Source organism: Orcinus orca, chromosome 5, assembly GCF_937001465.1.
Source record: "Orcinus orca chromosome 5, mOrcOrc1.1, whole genome shotgun sequence".
In the NCBI taxonomy this organism is placed as follows: Eukaryota; Metazoa; Chordata; class Mammalia; order Artiodactyla; family Delphinidae; genus Orcinus; species Orcinus orca.
This window is the reverse complement of record NC_064563.1, coordinates 143,463,744-143,484,340: the sequence shown is the minus strand read 5'-3', so window position 1 is coordinate 143,484,340 and position 20,597 is coordinate 143,463,744. Positions and strand designations below refer to the sequence as shown.

At 45.8% G+C, this 20,597-nt stretch overlaps 1 protein-coding gene and 1 non-coding gene across 2 annotated transcripts in view; both read right to left on the bottom strand.

Moving 5' to 3' along the window:
- The window catches only part of LOC101281946 (uncharacterized), a 77,951-nt gene that overhangs the window by 27,993 nt on the left and 29,361 nt on the right, over positions 1-20,597 (bottom strand). The window lies entirely within an intron of this gene.
- B3GALT5 (beta-1,3-galactosyltransferase 5) lies at positions 1,157-9,344 on the bottom strand. Its single transcript, XM_049709690.1, has 2 exons — positions 9,205-9,344; positions 1,157-8,574 (listed from the first exon to the last, which is right to left on the bottom strand). Exon 2 carries the CDS (start codon positions 8,572-8,574, stop codon positions 7,639-7,641), a length of 936 nt encoding a protein of 311 aa, XP_049565647.1. The 5' UTR covers positions 9,205-9,344; the 3' UTR covers positions 1,157-7,638.

Here is a 20,597-nt window from a genome sequence, read left to right as displayed (position 1 = left end):
ACTCTTAGAGGAAAATAGAGGCAGTACACTCTATGACATAAATCACAGCAAGATCCTTTTTGACCCACCTCCTAGAGAAATGGAAATAAAACCAAAAATAAACAAATGGGACCTAATGAAACTTCAAAGCTTTTGCACAGCAAAGGAAACCATAAACAATACCAAAAGACAACCCTAAGAATGGGAGAAAATATTTGCAAATGAAGCAACTGACAAAGGATTAATCTCCAAAATTTACAAGCAGCTCATGCAGCTCAATAACAAAAAAACAAACAACTCAATCAAGAAATGGGCAGAAGACCTAAATAGACATTTCTCCAAAGAAGATATACAGATTGCCAACAAACACATGAAAGAGTGCTCAACATCATTAATCATTAGAGAAATGCAAATCAAAACTGCAATGAGATATCATCTCACACCAGTCAGAATGGCCATCATCAAAAAATCTAGAAACAATAAATGCTGAAGAGGGTGTGGAGAAAAGGGAACACTCTTGCACTGCTGGTGGGGATGTAAATTGGTACAGCCACTATGGAGAACAGTATGGAGGTTCCTTAAAAAACTACAAATAGAACTACCATATGACCCAGCAATTCCACTCTTGGGCATATACCCTGAGAAAACCATAATTCAAAAAGAGTCATGTACCACAATGTTCATTGCAGCTCTATTTACAATAGCCAGGAGATGGAAACAACCTAAGTGTCCATCATCGGATGAATGGATAAAGAAGATGTGGCACATATATACAATGGAATATTACTCAGCCATAAAAAGAAACGAAATTGAGCTATTTGTAATGAGGTAGATGGACCTAGAGTCTGTCATACAGAGTGAAGTAAGTCAGAAAGAGAAAGACAAATACCGTATGCTAACACATATATATGGAATTTAAGGGAAAAAAAATCTCATGAAGAACCTAGGGGTAAGACAGGAATAAAGACACAGACCTACTGGAGAATGGACTTGAGGATATGGGGAGGCGAAGGGTAAGCTGTGACAAAGCGAGAGAGTGGCATGGACATATATACACTACCAAACGTAAAATAGATAGCTAGTGGGAAGGAGCCGCATAGCACAGGGAGATCAGCTCAGTGCTTTGTGACCACCTAGAGGGGTGGGACAGGGAGGGTGGGCGGGAGGGAGAAGCAAGAGGGAAGAGATATGGGAACATATGTATATGTATAACTGATTCAATTTGTTGTAAAGCAGAAACTAACACACCATTGTAGAGCAATTATACTCCAATAAAGGTGTAAAATAAATAAATAAATGAGGTAAAGATAAGTAACTTGCTTATGGAGTGAGGGAGGGAAGTAAAATTCAAACCCAGGCAGCCCAACCCCAGAGCCACCACTTTGAAGAGGATCAAAAAACTCACATGAAAATTAATTCAGTTTGTCTTAAAAGTACATTTTAGCACTTCATGCCAGCATGTGGAGATCACTGGAGCAGTGCTGGGGTGCCCAGAAGTAGCTGGCATCACCAGTATGACTTCTGAAACAGCTCCTGGCTCATGGACAGGAGGACAGAATTCCCCCAGGGCAATCACTCAGCTTCCCTGGGTCTCTGAGTTTCCTAATCAGATCCACGTTTTTTAAAAAAATTACTCTGTTTGCAGCAATATGGATGGACCTAGAGATTATTATACTAAGTGAAGTAAGTCAGACAGAAAAAAATCAAATAGCATACGATATCGCTTATATGTGGAATCTTAAAAAAATGATACAAATGAACTTATTTATAAAACAGAAATAGACTCACAGATATAGAAGATAAACTTATGGTTGCCAAAGGGGAAAAGTGGGAGAGGAGGGATAAATTAGGAGTTTGGGATTAGCAGATATACACCATTATAAATAAAACAGTTGAACAACAAGGACCTACTGTATAGCACTGGGAACTATATTCAATATCTTATAATAACCTATAATGGAAAAGAACCTGAAAAGGAATAGATTTATATACATGTATGTATAACTGAATCACTTTGCTGTACACCTGAAACTAACACAACATTGTAAATCAACTATACTTCAATAATTTTTTTAAATTATTCTGGGTGTAAAGTAGAGGAGAGGTTGGAAGGCAACATGATCAGATCTGAGACCAGTTAAAAACATGTTGCCTGAGACCAGCTGATCCAAGATGGTGCCCTGGACTGAGGCTGCAACGATGGATGTGGAGAGAAGAGGCCAAATCCATGGGAATCGGCAACCATCAGGTATGGCAGGGCCACAGCAAGGCAGAGGAAAGTCGAAGAACTGAATAGGCAGATGGACAGTGACAACATTTCCTGCAACCCGAAACACTGGGGGAAGACAGGGCTGGGGTCGCAAGGGTGAAGATGTGGTTTCGATGTGCCTTTTAGATGCACCTGGGAGGGGTGTCCAAGAGCAGACGCTAGTCGGGAACTCAAGGAAAGGAGGTCTAACAGGTTTTGTTTGTTTGGATTTTTCCTCCCTCCCTTTTTACACAGAGTGCGATGTGGCTACAATGGTGTGTTTTAAGACAAATAGGAATTAGGTACATAAGATACAAAAAGGCAGTACAGCACCATGGGTGTAGCATCAGGCTGAGGGTCAGCATCCCTCTGAGTGCTGACCTGAAGCTCAAATTCTGCAAATCTTGGTTTTCACACATAAACTAAAGGGATGGGACCAGAGCTCTAAAACCTCTTGAAGTTTGGAAGCACAGCAATTGTACCTTCACCTGAAACTATCTTTTTACCTTTTATTGCAGTTGTCATCATCTTTAGAAATGAGGTCTATTTCGTAACAATGTGTTTTATTGTTGTCCTTCTCCTGAGACTAAAAGTTGCATACGGTTGAGGAAAAGATCCAAAATTTTATAATCATGAAAACAGAAGGAGGTTGTAGATGAGATAAGATTGGCCATGGCAGGGGCCGGGGGTGGAGAGGACTGGGGGACAGGCACCCTGAGGACATTATAGGATTCTGTCTACTTCTCAATGTGGGAGGTTTTCCATTCTAGAAAAAGGGGGATGTGAGGTCAAGAAGCACTGTCATACAGCATTTCTAGGTTTTCAGGTCCCAGTTTTCAGTAAAAACAGGATTTCAGCATCCCATTTACTGATTGATACTGGAACCATACGTTGGACCCATAGTGTTGGCTACATGTCAGAAATCCTTCACATTTTAGTCGAGGTTCATCACTTCCCCTCTAAAACTACCTTCCATAAAGGTCATCTCACATCCAATCGACAAATATTTCTTGAGCATCTACTATGTACGAGGAACTGTGCTAAGAATTTGAGGTTCATCAGTGGAGAAAACAAAGACGCATTCCTGCACGAAGCTTTTGCTCAAGTGGGCTGAACTATAAACATTAACAAAATAGCCACACGATAATAAATAGATATAGTATACTCTGTTAGAAATTGAACAGTGCAATGGAAACGATATAATAAGGCAAGGGGACAGGGGGTGGGTTGAGTTGCAATTCCAAAGAAAGTAATCAGGATGAGCCTCATTAAGAAGGGGATATATGGCCAAAGACGTGAAGGAAGCAAAGGAATGGGCCATGAGACTGTCTAAGGAAAGGGCGAGCCTGGCAGAGGGATCAGCCTGTGCAAAGGCCCTGAGGAAGATGGATGGTGCCTGGATGTTCGAAGAAGAGCAAGGAGGCTTGTGCTGCTGGAATAGTATCTCCTTTCAGGGAGGCCAGAGTGAGTGAGGGGAGGGTAGGAAGGGATGAGGTTAGAGAATAACAGAGGCAGACAATGATATTAAAGATGTGGCTTTTCTCAGAGATGGGACATCACTGGAGGGTGTGGAGCAGAGACGTAAGATGCTCTGGTCCATATTTTTAAAGGAGTAGTCTGGATGCTGCCTAGGAACAGACCAAGGGGGTGCAGCGATGGAGGTGGAGAGACGAGGTAGAAGCTACTGCCGGAACGCACGTGCGAGGTGACGGGGGCTTGGACAGGGTGGCAATAGCACAGTGAGGGGCAGTGATTTGGCTTCTGGGTATAAAATGATGGTCTCTCTCCTGACATACCGGCTGAGAGAGAGAGGAGTCACAGATGGCTCCGAAGTGTTTGACTTGAGCCACCAAAGAATGGAAGGGCCATTACCTGAGGTAGTGAAGGCTGCAGGTGGTGTGGGTTAGGAGTGGAGGGAGGGGTTCATCCTGACTTCAGTCTCGGACTTGCTCACTATGGGATGTTAAGCAGACAGTGGGACATGTGAGACTGAAAAGTGAGAGAGGATTCCGGGCTGGAGATAAACGGGCGTCCTCAACACGAGAGAGGATATTTTAAACCGTGGGGCTGGATGAGACCACCAGAGTACAACCAGGGAAGAAAGGAGGCCAAGGCAGAGCGAGGAGATGGAACAAGCAAAGAAGCGACCCGCGAGGAGGAGAACCCAAAGCGTCCAGCGTCCTGGAAGCGGGCAAGACCCGCAGTGCAGGCGGCACGATGAGGACAGAGACCAGACCTTGGATCCTGCATCTCGGGTCATCAATGACGTTGGAAAGAACCATCTGGTGGAGTCAGGCACCAGAGTCTGATGAGAGGGGATTTCAGATAGAAAGGGAGACAAATATGGAAAACGCTCTTGTGGGGCTGAACAGCAAAGGGAGAGGTGGGGCAGTGAAGGGAAAGGGTTTTATGATGGTTTGGAAGATGGGAAATGACAGCACATCTGGGCACGTGTGGGCTGAGCCGGCAGAGGGGAGATGGATGGTGAGAGTGAGAGTGAGGCCTAGGCAGGGGTCTTGCTCTTGCTGAGGTAAGAAGAGCTGGGAATCAAGCCCAAAAGTGGAGAGGCTGGCTCTGTGAGAGCCCAGCAGAGAGGAGGATTCGGGGTTCAGATCCTGGAGGGTGGGTGTGCGTGATGCGGAGAGACTGATGACGGGTCAGATGTGCAACCTGAGCAGCCAAGGCAGTGGGCACCTGCATCCCTCTGCACACTGACCGTATCCCTGGGGCCCGCTGACCGCCTAGGGGCCGCAGCGCTGAGTGTACCCAGCACGCATCGTGCCCCCAAGAGCTTGGGTTCACATTCTATTTTTGCTGCTTTTCAGCTATATAAGCTTGAACTAGCTGTTCATGCTCTGTCTCTGCCTCAGTTTCCTCATCTGTAAAGCAAGGAAATGGGTAGTCACCTCCCCACTGGAGTGGTTGTGCGCATCTAAGGAATAAGCTTGAACTAGCTGTTCATGCTCTGTCTCTGCCTCGGTTTCCTCATCTGTAAAGCAAGGAAGTGGGTAGTCACCTCCCCACTGGAGTGGTTGTGTGCATCTAAGGAGGTAATACTTTTAAAGCCCTTATCTCAGGGCCTAGCAAAGAGCCTTTGCCATCAGCATCATTCGTCCCTGGATGCCTGTGAGTGAAGCCACTGCATCGCCAGCCGGGCTCCTCTCCGATCCCATTATGAAACTCGCTTTGGGTGTTATTGGAAAAGCATCGCTTCGCCTCCTAATTCACAGTTTCTTACTCTCACCCAGGCAAGACGGCATCATGGAATACAGCTCTGGCTGGAACCCGCATTCCACAACAAACAAGCTGTGAAGTCTCGGGCAAAGTCTTGGGCAAGCCTCTGGGTCTCTTCGAGCTTTATTTTCATCCTACGTAAAGGCAGGACCGAATGAGCTCCATGGTCCCTTCAAGGTCTATAGTCACGAAACATTTTTTTTCCCTCGAGAAGAAAAGGTCTTGACTACATAAAGAAATAGAGTCGGCGAGGGGTGCAGGGGGCCGAATGTGTTTTGCAGAAAGTCCTTTAAGAACACAGAGAGGCTCTCGGTGGAGCTGAGCCTGTGCTCATGGACTCCTACGGCCGAGGGCTTCCGGGTGGATGCTGAGAAGACCAGATCCTGAGTCAGCCACACTCACCCACCCAGCCCGGTGGCCACCTGGACACACACACGAGACAAGGGCTGGTTCTGTGATTCTAAGCACAGAACCAGCCCTACTGCCAGACAAACTCCTTCACCCTCAAAGCCCACCGTTGAGAGGCAGCCCATCCTACAGGACCGAGGGACCCACCCTGGCAAAATCTGGGCTTCAGAAAAACAAGTTCAGTCCCTGATTTCCCACCTGAGGAGGTGGCTTCTCTGAACGTGACCCAGCACGTTCAGAGCAGCCAGGATAAGAAAACACATCTGCAAGAAGCAGCCCCATCCAGATACGAGAAACACTGTGCAAAATAAGATGCCAGTTTGCAATTTAACACGGCCATGACCATTTTGCAGCGAACATCTCTTTCTGAGTTCAGGTAAGAGGTTCGCCCAGCTTTTGTAAGTTTCACAGCCACGCGAGGTCTCGGCTTTGCAGGCTGCTAACATCCAGTTCCGTAAAGTAGAAAGTAAGAACCACTCATCTCGATGATCGGAGCAAAATAGCTTTGCGTGTCATGTGACAGTGACTGAACGGGCAAAGACCCTGGCAAAAAAAAAAAAAAAGTGCTTCATTGCCACCCAACCCTGCAGAACAGGCTCTTCCAAACCACCAGAAGAATATTGAAGGTTTAACTCCACACCACAAAACTCAGCTGTTCCTTGGCCATCCGAGAAGTTCAAAGAAGCTGAGCTAGGATCAGATTTAGGAAACGGACCCAGGAAGACGCTCCCTTGACCAGGACTCAGTTCAGTGCTCAGAGTTCCAGGGGGTTCTTAAGAGTGTCTTGAGTTAAATCCACCCAAATTCCCAGAAGAGCTCCCAGCATCCTTCACAGACGAAGCCTTGCATCCAACTGCCTTCTCGTTTGCACTTGGAGACCTGACGTGCAGACCAAGGGCACGTGGAGCTGACAGGCGGGGTTGCCGCAGATGGCTGGGAGGAAATGCCATGCTCTCGGAGTCGCGCGTTCAGCAGAGTGGGCAGCGAGTCTCTACAGTGGGCCAAGCTTCACAGCGATTTCTGAGCCAAATCTTGAAAGGCTGATTGCTGTCTCGAGCTGGGTGTCTCTGGGGGGCTGAGCTGCAGCCACTGTGGAGGTGTCTTCTGGCACGTGCTTTGCAGTGAGTTGAGGGCCAAGCTGCTAACACGGTCTCAGGCCAGCCAGACCCACTGCAGTGAACAAAGGGAGCTGGGGGCGCATTGGTTCACCCCAGTCTCTGCACTAAAAGGCACAGGAATGGGATTGGAGGAGGAGGGGACTCGAGCAAGGGACTGACAGATGCCAGCAGCAAGGCTTCCCTCGGAGCCTCCCGCACCACCGTCCTCTCCCAAGAGGCAGCACGCAGGGGTGTACTGAGAGGTGGGCGCTCATCCCTGCTCCAGTGTCTGCTGGCTGTAATCCTTGGGACAGGCCCGCATGCTTCTCTAAGCTGCTGTTTCCTTGTGTGTGAGATGGGGTGCTAACACCCACCACTCCGTACGGATGCTGACCCCTGACATGAGAAAATGCAGGCATACATCACTTAGTGCAACAGGGTAGGTACTCAAGACAGAGTATTTGTGATGGCTCGGGGCACCACATGGGGATTCGTCCGCGGTGGCGTTCAGGTTTAGACTGGGAAGCCTTCAGGATATCACCCTCACCCTTCGGCCTCTTCCTTCCTTCCTCCCTCCCTACCCCAGGAGTCTCAGCCGTGCCATCCAAGATCTTTCAAAAACCATCACCGTGGGCTGTCTGCTGTGTGTCCAGATGTTCCGCTGGGCTCCCTTCAGATATCTGGACACTCTTCCTCCAGGGAATTTTCCAGAGCCTGCCAATACAGCAGGATATTGTGAGGCTTGATGTGATGGCAGGCCACGATCTTCTTGTAACGGCATATGGTGAAGGGTAACCCATTGGGGAAGAAAGTCTGCTTGGAGTGAAGCTCCTCCAGTGTGATTTGCAGTTTTTCCAGGCAGAGCCCCACAAAGACATCTTCCAGTTTAATGAATGGGACACTTTCAGCCACGTTGTACACCTGGCCCGCCACATCGCTGGAGAAAACATAGCCAACACCGGAGCAAAAGGGCGGGTACTGGTCCCACGGATATTCGAATTTACTAACAAACCACTTATTATACCTTTTCCTGATTGGGTATTCGTTTAGCTTTAAGTAGCCGGTGAAAAACCGAGCTGTTCTGTTTTTCTTCAGGAGCAGCTCAGTCAGGTAGTAGACGTTGACAAACATGTCAGAGTCTGTTTTCATCACGAAAGATGCCTGCGGACAAAAGCGGTAGATCCACTCCATACCCATCATGGTCTTTAGAGTCAGATTGGAATAAACATCCACGAAGTCCTTCTGGATAATATCGTGATACTGCTGGCTCTCCTGGGACACGGCCCTCGACATGCCTTTACTGGCGGTGGTTCCCAGGAGGAAGAATGTTTTTATTCGTTTTCCCCTCACGATCTTTTCTCTCCCCCACGTGCTCCGGATGACCGAGCGGGCAAACATCTGCTCGTGGGATGAAGTAACCAGCAGGACAAGGAAGGGGGGGTCCTGCCTGCAGTCTATATCTGGGAGCTGAAGGAAGCTCCCACCTTCGTTCTTGAAAACCAATGGTTCGCCTTTAAAAGGACTCAGACCATCCAGGCTAAAATACAGACAAAGGGCTCCCAGGACCACCAGGGAAATATAAATCCATCTCATCTTCACAAAAGACATCTGAAAGGAACAAAGTCAAATGGTTAGACCTCAAAAGCAGGAGTGCCTGTTTGGCTTTACCCTGGGAGGCTGAGATGGGGGACAAGACCCACGTTTCATGGCTCAGGTTTTAGAAACTCTGGAATCTTGTTGCAGACAGAAGTGGAGAACCATGGTTCCACACAGAGGCAGAGACGGCTGCCAGCATCTCTCACCCCCTAGCGGAAGATGAGGCTCAGGCAGCCCTTCACCGATGGGAGCCTCACATTCCTTACCCAGAAGGATATGGAAACACAGGGCTCACTAGGTCCGTCCTTCCGGTTCTGCCCTTCTCTGACTCCATCACGACATCTGGCTAGAGAACCTGCAAGGCCAGACCTACATGTACAGGCCACTGGCATTCTTCTCTGATTGATTTAAGTACCACTTCATCACTCCCAGAAAGAAGCAAGACCAGTCTTCAGATGTGCACAACTACCTCGGAATTCCGTCTCTGCTAGCAGTGGCCGTTTTTTGTTTTGTTTTGTTCTGTTTTTAGCTTACTGTTTAAATCTCCTGGTTCTTTTATCTTTTGCTCACCTCTCTTTTATTCTCCACAAATTCAGGATTATCCATGTCCGTGTTATAACATTAAGAAAGCAAATAACTCACTCTTTTCCTGGGTAAGATGAACCTCTGGGTTGAAAGCTAAGCCAAAGGGTAGATTCCAAGAGCTGTCAGCATATGACATTCAGCACGATCAGGTTCTGGGCTTGGTTTGTTTGCCAAAACAATGATTCTCTTCCTTGGGACGCCCTATAAGGGCAAACCAAAAAGAATAGTGTCATTAAAAGCACTCATGCCTCACCGGCAGCTCTTCACCTTTTGCTGTACTGAAGCATTTGCTGTAGTGCCGATGCACCACCCACCCGCAAGACATTAATCCCCAGCCTCACTTTTCTCATCTGTAAAATGGGCCCAGTCAGGACAAATCCCAACACATGGTTCCCCTGTTGACAATAATAACAGCAAGCAAATATCCAGGAATCTTTTTAGCCTAATGGGTTAGGACAGCAGCCAGAAATTTTTAAGGAGACACGACGGACATGTAAGCCAGTGACAGTCACGTAACAGAGTCCATGGGGGATGCTTAAAGAACCTAACACAGGGAGGAAACCAACCCATCAATTCTCAACTCAGTGTCCACGTTTTCAGAATGTTATGCTGGATAAGAGGACATGGCGGTGGGCTTCCCTGGTGGCGCAGTGGTTGAGAGTCCGCCTGCCGATGCAGGGCACACGGGTTTGTGCCCCGGTCCGTGAAGATCCCACATGCCGCAGAGCGGCTGGGCCCGTGAGCCATGGCCGCTGAGCCTGCGCGTCCGGAGCCTGTGCTCCACAACAGGAGAGGTCACAACAGTGAGAGGCCCGCGTACAGCAAAGGAAAAAAAAAAAAAAAAAAAGAGGACATAGGGGTTAGCAAGAAACCCACAAAGTGAAATGTAGAAAGGGTTGGTTGTTTTGATAGCCAAAGAGGACTTGAAATTTCATTCAGTAAAAATCTGTTCCAAGTACATTCTTCATAAAAGAAATGGAACAATGATGGAGCTCTCCAGAACTAGCCCACTCTCTGGAGGCCAACTCGGTCCAGCTGCTGTTCTTCTGGGTCCCCCATGGAGCTCCTGACCAGCTGCAGCCCTCACTGACTTCACAGAAATCACCACAGGACACAAAAGGACTTTGAGAACGTGGCTGAGCCTGCAGGAGGCTGAGAAGTCTACAACCCTTTCTTTGTGAGGTTATGTACTTGCAGGGCTAGGATGTGTAGTCGATTTGGGAGGGGGGGAAGGTGTAAGGGAAACGAAATTGCATTTTCTCCCGCAGTATACTCTAGAAAGAAACATGAAAACCAGTGCAGGGGAAAAGACGCTATTTCTCGATTTTGCTTCCTTTCGCAGATAAGTTTGCTCTTCCTCTGTGGTTGCCTCAGCAGCAAACCTTGGTTTTCATTCCACCTCCTGTGCCCTTTCCCGGGATCCTTCGCCTGCATCTCAGTCCCCAGGAAGGGACGCTCAGCTCACTCACAGCACTGGCGTTCAGACGGCAGAGCGAGCACCACGCTCCATGGCCCGACTGGCCAACACTCCCTGGGTCGTTCGTTTTCACGTGCAATTGGAAGAAACTTCCTGCCTACAGTGCAGTGACCAAGAAACACACTCTGGGGACCTCCCTGGTGGCGCAGTGGTTAAGAATCCGCCTGCCAATGCAGGGCACACGGGTTCGAGCCCTGGTCTGGGAAGATCCCACATGCCGCAGAGCAACTAAGCCGGTGCACCACAACTACTGAGCCTGCGCTCTAGAGCCCGCGCTCCACAACAAGAGAAGCCACCGCAATAAGAAGCCTGCCCACCGCAACAAAGAGTAGCCCCCACTTGCCACAACTAGAGAAAGCCCACACGCAGTAACGAGGACCTAACGCAGCCAAAAATAAATAAATAAAATAAGTAAATTTATTTAAAAAAAAAAAAAAAAAGGAAACACACTCTCCAGAAGTTATACCTCACACTCCCATTTACATCTGCATCTCTGATCGAGCATATGGTGTGTCACCAGGACCAGGAATCCAACCTTCCATCAAAGGACCAGAGGCTACAGGGCCTGGAGACAAAGGCATTGGAAGTCCACACCCCAAGGCCTGGAAAGCCAAAGGGACAGTCTGGAAAGTTAAGTTCAAGTGGGCTGGTGGGGAAGACCTCCTGGATCTGAAGGGAAAGACCTGGAATGAACAGCAATGGTCCACTCTGAGGCCAGAGAGAGTGTCCGGGGCCAAGGCACACAGCCAAGAGGCCCATGGCCTCAAGGGAGAGAGAACTGGTGAGGTGCCCAGCCCATTGGATGGGCCAGGTGAAGGATGTGGTACTCGAGCTTGTTCTTGAAGGGCAGGTGCGCTGTGACAGGTGGCAGCAGAGGTGGGAATTCCAGAGCCAGGGACTCACAGAGGGTGGTGGGCAGTTCAGAGGGCTGGGATCCACCTTCAGGACATCTGCTCCAGAGCTATCCTCACACATCTGAGAAGACTGCTGCCAACCCACGGGCCACCGGAGAGCAGAATGGCATCGCAGGGTATGCACAATGAATGGATGACATGCAGCCTGAGAAACCCAGAGGCTCTCAAACTCAGTAGGTGGAAGAATCTCCCAGGAGGCTGCTTAAAAATGCAATTTCAAAGGTTCCATCCCTTAAAAAGAATGAAATAATGCCATTTGCAGCACATGGATGGACCTAGAGATCATCATACTAAGCGAAATAAGTCAGAAAGAAAAAGGCAAATACCATGTGATATCACTTCTATGTGGACTGGAAAATATGACACAAACGAACTTATCTACAAAACAGAAACAGACTCACAGACGTAGAGAACAGACTTGTGGTTGCCAAAGGGAAGGGGGTATAGAGGAAGGATGGATTGGGAGTTTGGGATTAGTAGATGCAAACTGTTATAATATAAAGACTGGAAAAAACAACTAGGTCCTACTGTAGAGCACAAGGAACTAGATTCAATATCCTGTGATAAACCATAATGGAAAAGAATATGAAAAAGAACGTATATATGTGTAAACTGAATCATGTTGCTGTACAGTAGAAATTAACACAACACTGTAAATCAACTATATTTCAATAAAATAAATTATTTTACAAAAGGGTGTCATCCCACACAGACTCAGGTAAGGCAGGTCTGGAGCCCAGGAATCTGTGTTTTCATATGTCCCAGGTGACTACTCTAGGCTGGTTCCTTTGAAAACACCAGTGGGCAGCACTCGGGTAAAGCAGTCTGGAATAAGCTTCCCTACAACTGCCCCAGACCTACGCTGGGCCGCAGCTCTCAGCTCCCACCTGGTGCCCAGCCCCTGCCCACTGGAGGAGACCTGGGTGTCAGCCTCCAAGGCAGTGGGAACAATGCAGCTCTTGCAGTGCAATGGCCGTGCGTCAACTTGCCTAGGCCATGAGGTGCCTAGACATTTGGTCAAACACTATGCTGGGTGTGTCTGTGAGGGTGTTTTTTGGATGAGATGAAAATTTGAATAAGGCGGCTGAATAAAGCAGATTGCCCTCCCTAGTGCGGGTGGGCTGCACCCAATCAGTTGAAGGCCTGAAGAGAAGAAAAAGGCTGACCTTCCCCCAAGTGAGGGGAACTCCTCCTGCCTGACTGCTTGGACTGGTACTTCATGGTTTTCCCTGCTTTCAGACTCCAGCTAAACATCAGTTCTTCCTGAGGCTCGAGCTGTTAGACTAGAACCACACTCTTGGCCCTCCTGGGTGTCCAGCAGGCTGACTGCAGATCTTGGAGCTTCTCATCCTCCATCACCATGTGACCCAGCTCCTTAAAATAAACCTCAACTTATCAAGCATCTCCTGTTGGTTCTGTTATGTGGTGAGTGCACCCCACCCCACCCCTGCGTCTTGGGAACAGCCTGTCAGTGATGCTTCCAGGGCAGCGTTTATGGTGGAGGGGGCAAAGAGATTTTTCTGGAAGCATAAGGGAGAGGAGCAAAAGATGAGGAAGACATCAGGAGTACACACCCCATCACAGGTTTCTCACAGGACAATGAGTAAATGGAGGGGAGTGAGGCACAGAACAATCATGTCCTGCAATTCTGTTTGCACCCAGATGACTCCCCCAGGCTGTCTGGTAGCCTGGGCAACCAGATATCTTATACAAAAGCTGAGGGTGTCTATCTAATCTTTTAACAAAGTTCAGCAGTTTCCTTTACTATACACATAAGCTGATGTGCAGTTAACTATGTAAGAAAACTGGCATTACAATAGAAAAATAGGTTAATGGAGCAGAAGAGAGAGCCCAGAAAGAAACCCACACATATGATAAATGCAACACAATTTCGTGGGGAAAGAGTGATCTTTCAATCAAGAGTCCTGGGTCCAGGCTTCCCTGGTGGCGCAGTGGTTGAGAGTCCGCCTGCCGATGCGGGGGATATGGGTTTGTGCCCCGGTCCAAGAAGATCCCACATGCCATGGAGTGGCTGGGCCCATGAGCCATGGCCGCTGAGCCTGCGCGTCCAGAGCCTGTGCTCCACAACGGGAGAGAAAAAGAGTCCTGGGTCTAAATGCTGGAGAGGGTGAGGAGAAAAGGGAATCTTCATGCCCTGTTGGCAGGAGTGTAAATGGATACAGCCACTATGGAGAACAGTATGGAGGTTCCTTAAAAAACTAAAAATAGAACTACCATACGACCCAGCAATCCCACTACTGGGCATACACCATGAGAAAACCATCAAAAAGAGTCATGTACCACAATGTTCATTGCATCACTATTTACAATATCCGGGACATGGAAGCAACCTGAGTGTCCATCGACAGATGAATGGATAAAGAAGATGTGGCACATGAATACAATGGAATATTACTCAGCCATAAAAAGAAATGAAATTGAGTTATTTGTAGTGAGGTGGATGGACCTAGAGTCTGTCATACAGAGAGAAGTAAGTCAGAAAGAGAAAAACAAATACCGTATGCTAACACGTATACATGGAATCCAAAAAAAGAAAAAGAAAAAATGGTTCTCATGAACCTAGGGGCAGGACAGGAATAAAGAGGCAGACGTAGAGGACGGACTTGAGGACATGGGAAGGGGGAAGGGTAAGCTGGAACGATGTGAGAGAGTGGCATGGACATATATACACTACCAAACGTAAAACAGATAGCTAGTGGGAAGCAGCTGCATTGCACGGGAAGATCAGCTCGGTGTTTTGTGACCACCTAGATGGGTGGGATAGGGAGGGTGGGAGGGAGACGCAAGAGGGAGGGGATATGGGGACATATGTATACATATAGCTGATTCACTTTGTTATATAGCAGAAACTAACACAACACTGTAAAGCAATTACACTCCAATAAAGATGTTAAAAAAAAAAAAAAGAGTCCTGGGTCTATTTGATATCCACATGGGTAAGAAGTAGCTGACCCCTACCTTACACCATACACAAGTCAAATCCAGGTGGATTGCAATATCTAAAGGTGAAAGGTACAACAATAAAGCTTCTGGAAGAAAAGTTTTCTGATCTTGGACTGGGTGATTTTTTTTTAAAACAGGATACAAAACACACCATAAAAGAAAAGGATGATAAATGGAACTTCAAAGCTTCTATAGTGAAGGAGTTTTTGAGAGTACAAATGGAAGTGTCTGTTGATTTTAATTGGGAAGTAAAATTTATAAATGAGAAATATGTGATGCCACCAGAACCCGATAATGACTAAAAGATGTTAGACTTGTGTGTCCTTAATGAGGGTGTCAAATGAGTGTCCTTGGAGGAGGATATCATTAATGTAATGTCATACTGTGTCCTAGAGAAAGGTGGATGCAGTGAAGGTCTTGTCTGAAAAGATCAGGATGGCAAAGCTGCTGGGGTGCCCCATGAGAAACATGGAAAACATGTCCCTTGGGAAGTGGAGCAACTCAGCTGAGAGGCTGTTGAAATTGACACTGAACAGACATGTCCACCATATCCATAAGAGCAAAATGCTAGCCAGTTGTGGACTGAATAATATCAATAATTTTAATAATATTGGGTATTGGATATTGGGCCCTAATCGACGGAAGCACAGCATTAAGATTGTAGGAATTCCCCATATGGGAAAAGAATCTGAAAAAGAATATATATATATATATATGCATATACATATAAGTTATACATTTACGTGTATAACTGAATCACTTTGCTGTACACCAGAAATCACAACATTGTAAATCAACTACATTCCAATATAAAATTTTTGAATTTTAATTTTAAAAATAAAAATTTAAAAATAAAAAGTTAAGAGCGCTCTCCTTAGTGCTTTATTTCACTTTTATATTATGAATGCAAAAATACTGGTAAGAAAACCGTTACGAGTTTTTTAAATGCAACTGTATCTATACAAAAATTGTGTTTTAACACGGAATGTATTTTGGTTAACTTGAAAGAAATACTGGTTTGTTTCATGAAAAAAAAAAAAAAGATTGTAGGAATCTACCATGAGGCGCCCTTTATTTTTTCCAGATTCCAGAACAAGGAAAATTGAGCTGTCAAACGGAGAAACAGTGGGGATAATCACACTTTATTCGTTAGATTTCATATACTTAATAAGGCCCTGTATTAACGTACATGGAGCCATGTTAACTATTTTAACTGGGTGTTTATGGGATTCCATTTTACTGAGCCAGTTTGTAAGTGTCAAAAAAAGTCCTTTTATTTTAATTCATTATTTATTGTGTCAGACCATCTATGTCCAATTTGGAATATTTCAAAGCAATGGGTGCTGTGATGACGGGTAATTTAGGCAAGACAACAGAGTATACCCATTTCTCCTCCATTTGATATTTAGTTACTTTTTTAAGATTATAGGGGTACAATGTTTCAATTCAGTGGGATCCTCAGATATAACTATAATTTGAGGCACAGTACTAAGTCCATGAAGTTTTGTTAATTAGTGCATTTTAGCAAATGTTAAAGATAATTTGAGAAACTCTGTGGTACAAGCACAAAAGCCAATAGGAGCCTTTTTTATTTTTTGTCACAATTTTTTTTAGTATGCAAATTTTGGGTTTTTAACTGGATCAAATTATGGAACTTGGTTTTAATTTAGTTACATAATTATATATTCTTTAGTATCTATGTATATGAAATCTTTGTCTTAATTTAGTTATATAATCATATATAATCATTTTCTTGAACTATATTAATAATTAAATATTTAATAGTAAAAATAATAAAATGCTTATATCAATATTTATTAGTATTAAATATTTTAATCAAATATTTGTTTTAGCAGTTACACAACGTGTTATATATTTATATTAAAACATTCTATGTATCCATAATTTATTTAATGCCCTCTCCAGTTTCTCCCTCTGTATCTAGGAGTGTGTTTTGAAATCATTAGGTAATCTAGGGCTCTAGTAATGTTGGTTAGACCTGCCATGTACTCAGGAAAAAAAAATTCAGTTTCCCTTTTTTTTTCTCTTGGTCTTGTAGCCTCCTAAAGCTGTACTGGGGTGGGAGTTGTTTGTTTTTTGCTTGAGACTTTAGCCACCCAAAGTCTAATCATCAGTTTCTCTCTCAGGTCAATAAGAGGAAGGGGGCTTCCCTGGTGGCGCAGTGGTTGAGAGTCCGCCTGCTGATGCAGGGGACGCGGGTTCGTGCCCCGGTCCGGGAGGATCCCATATGCCGCGGAGCGGCTGGGCCCCTGGGCCATGGCCGCTGGGCCTGCGCATCCGGAGCCTGTGCTCCGCGACGGGAGAGGCCACGGCGGTGAGGGGCCTGCATACCGCAAAAAAAAATCATAATAAGAGGAAGGAAGGGAAACCCCAGTGTCTGCAGGGACCTCTCCTGGAGAAAACCCTTTCCTCTTCTATTTTTTCCTTAAGCAAAATTTTTGAGAATGGTTGGTCGGCTGGTATCTCTAAGCAGCTTAATTTTTCTTTTTTTTTCTTTTGTATCTCCTGTCCATCCCCAACTGTTGTTTGTTTGCTTTTATCCTTTTGGATGTTTTCCTGATAAGCCCTTGATGGCCTCTGCTGTGCACAGGGCCTCCCTTGGCCAGGTGTCCCAGTCAAGCTCAGAGCGGCTGTGGTCTACACTCAGGAGAGCCGCGGGCAGCATCCTGATTTTGTGATTATTTGGTTTCAGGAAGAGACTGAGCAGGTCAGTAGGCAGCCACACCTAAAAGTGCCTGAGGACGTGGAGTGGGACATTTGTGATCGAAGCTGAGCTAAGCAACCTCCCCAGGGGCTTTAGGGGAGTGGGATCAAGTGCTCCTTGCTTGGTTTTTTTTTTTTTTTTTTTAACATCTTTGTTAGAGTATAATTGCTTTACAATGGTGTGTTAGTTTCTGCTTTATAACAAAGTGAATCAGTTATACATATACATATGTTCCCATATCTCTTCCCTCTTGCGTCTCCATCCACCTCATTACAAATAGCTCAATTTCGTTTCTTTTTATGGCTGAGTAATATTCCATTGTATATATGTGCCACATCTTCTTTATCCATTCATCCGATGATGGACACTTAGGTTGTTTCCATCTCCGGGCTATTGTAAATAGAGCTGCAATGAACATTGTGGTACATGACTCTTTTTGAATTATGGTTTTCTCAGGGTACATGCCCAGTAGTGGGATTGCTGGGTCATACGGTAGTTCCATTTGTAGTTTTTTAAGGAACCTCCATACTGTTCTCCATAGTGGCTGTACCAATTCACATTCCCAACAGCAGTTCAAGAGTGTTCCCTTTTCTCCACACCCTCTCCAGCATTTATTGTTTCTAGATTTTTTGATGATGGCCATTCTGACTGGTGTGAGATGATATCTCATCGCAGTTTTGATTTGCATTTCTCTAATGATTAATGCTGTTGAGCATTCTTTCATGTGTTTGTTGGCAGTCTGTATATCTTCTTTGGAGAAATGTCTATTTAGGTCTTCTGCCCATTTTTGGATTGGGTTGTTTGTTTTTTTGTTATTGAGCTGCATGAGCTGCTTGTAAATTTTGGAGATTAATCCTTTGTCAGTTGCTTCATTTGCAAATATTTTCTCCCACTCTGAGGGTTGTCTTTTATTATTTTTGACTAAGCATTGAGCCACAGGTATCTAAGGATGGGATGGGGACAGCAGCTGAGTAAGCGACCACAAACAGACCTGCCTTTGAAACATGATACTTTTAGGTCCCTCGTTTTCCATGAGGATGGTGACCTGCCCTGTGATGGACAGAAGACCCCTACAGATGATGGGGACTAAGGCCAGGACCCTTCAAGACAGGACAGGGTGAACACTTTAGGATTGGCTAGTTTGAATAATTTTGGTGGGCCTTGGGCTACAGGGGTGCCCTTAGCTGCCTGGTGCCTGGCCCTGGGATGACTGAAGCACAGGAATATTCTCCTGGGGCCCCAGGGCCACGGAGAGGAAGTGGGGCTCCAGATGGGTTCATTTACATGTTAAAGACAAGCTCCTGGCTGGGCACTTTGTGATCTCTAGGAACTGACAGCTCTTCTCCCCAGCCAGAAAGGTTTTTTTTTAACGTCAAAACATCATAATATACAGAAAATTAAAAATAGGATTAATACAACCCCAGGAAATAAAGTCTGGGATTTGCTTTTTCTATAAACTCTAAAGCACTGATGGTTGCTTTGACACACCAGTTGGCCAGATATGAAAGGCAGGCTCCTTCATCAAGTATGAGGTTGCTATGATGATGCTTCAGTATTTCATTAATTGCCAAATCAGTACCCACTCCGTTTTCCATTTAAATCAGCTTAAGATGCTGCAGAGCAGATTAAAAAAAAAAAAAAGTCCTCTTTTGTTAACTTCAGGCAGCGTGCTGGGATGGAAAGATCCGGGAATTTGGAAACAAAAGATCTTGTTCACATCTGGCTGGATCACAACAGTTTGCAATTTGACCCAGGGTATTTAAATACTCCACACCTGTGTCTATGTCTCCAACTGGGGAGAATCATGCCTGCCTGGTGATAATTACTCCTGTCATGACTTTTTGGGGGCTCAGGGCAGGTCGCTCCAAAATATGCCTCAATGGCATATGGGTTATCTTGAATTACGGTTACTTAAGAAACAGCCAATGCACGAGGGACACTCTGACCCTCCTTTCTGTCTCTCTGAAATCAGAAAAATAAATCTCCCATGTGAAAGATGCACCCCCTGCATCTAGAGGTAGAAGAACACCTTTATCTCCAGAGATGGGGAATCCAGGGCTGAGAAACCTATATAAACAGATCTTGTCACTTCTTTATTACCCCAGCCCAAATTCCGCTTATATTCTTCCCTAACAGAGCACCCCAAACCTAAGTTTCTTTATCTTGTCAATTCCCCACAAATTTATAGGCTCAAAGGTTTAAAAGCTGCCTGCTTTTCAGCCACTTCTCAAGTCCCATTTCTATGAGATCTCCTTCCGTACACAAAAGGTAAAATTTGTTTCTTTTTCTCCTGTTCATCTGTCTTGTGTCAGTTTTATTATGAGTCCAGCCACAAGAACTCAAGAAGGGTGGGGGGGGAATTTTCACCCTCCTGACAACTTCTAATCAAAGTGTGCCCTTTGGCAGGTTGCGGGGCACCCCATAGTGTCACCTCAGTTCGCCCCTTCAAGTCCACCTTGCCAGAGGGATTCTGTCACACACAAGCAGAGGGCGCCCTGCCCCCGGGATGACCCCAGCCTGGAGAAGCGTGGGAAGAGTGGTCCAGATTTGCCCTGAGAGCCTCCCTCCTGGCTGGCTGCTTGCAACACAGGCCACATCCACAGAGGGTTCAAGGGCACCGGAGAGAAAACGCAGCCGGGTGGGTTCAGAGGACAGTGGGCTCTTGGACAGCCAGCGAGAGGAACAGAACTGGGTCTCCTACAGTTCTCTGTGTAAGTAAGTTCTTCCCGAAGGCAGCAGGAGCCACAAACCCTCCACAAACATTTTTATATCATGGAACCTTTCACCACAGTTCATAAAATAAATGATACAGGATTTCAAAGGAAATCAATGATGTTGAAATAAATGTATCAAAATACTTTTAAAAGTGTACCAAAGTAATATTCTACGCTGCTGAACAAAACCCAAGCCTTTCAAACTTAGTCACTGAAAGAAAATACGGCATGAATCCAAACCACAGATTATCTTATAGAAATGGAGACATGAGAAGACACACAGCTTCGAACCCTGGAGCAATGAATGTGTTTCTACCCGGTTTGTGAGGGAAAGAAGTTCCGCAGCTTGGAGGGGACTTGGACTCCCCTTGGAGTCCCACAGCTGTCTGTAGGGTGGAATCTCCTCATACACACAACACTATCAATTGGCAAAAACTAGAACTCCCTGCTCTGTATAAATGCTGGTGAGGGTAACCTGCACTGCTGTTGTGGGTCAGAGCAACAGTCTGCTGGATTTCAGGCATCAGGTGGACGCTCTCTTTGGGCTATCATGTTAACAACATCGAAATACATCAATTTCTTTAAAAATAGTTTTATAAGAAAAAAACTCTTCTATGCTGGAATGCCCTTTATTATTGTATCTGCTAATGATTTGT

What these genes read in the sequence shown, in the direction of transcription:
- B3GALT5 (XM_049709690.1), bottom strand. Translation starts at nt 8,574, where the DNA reads ATGTCTTTTGTGAAGATGAGATGGATTTATATTTCCCTGGTGGTCCTG.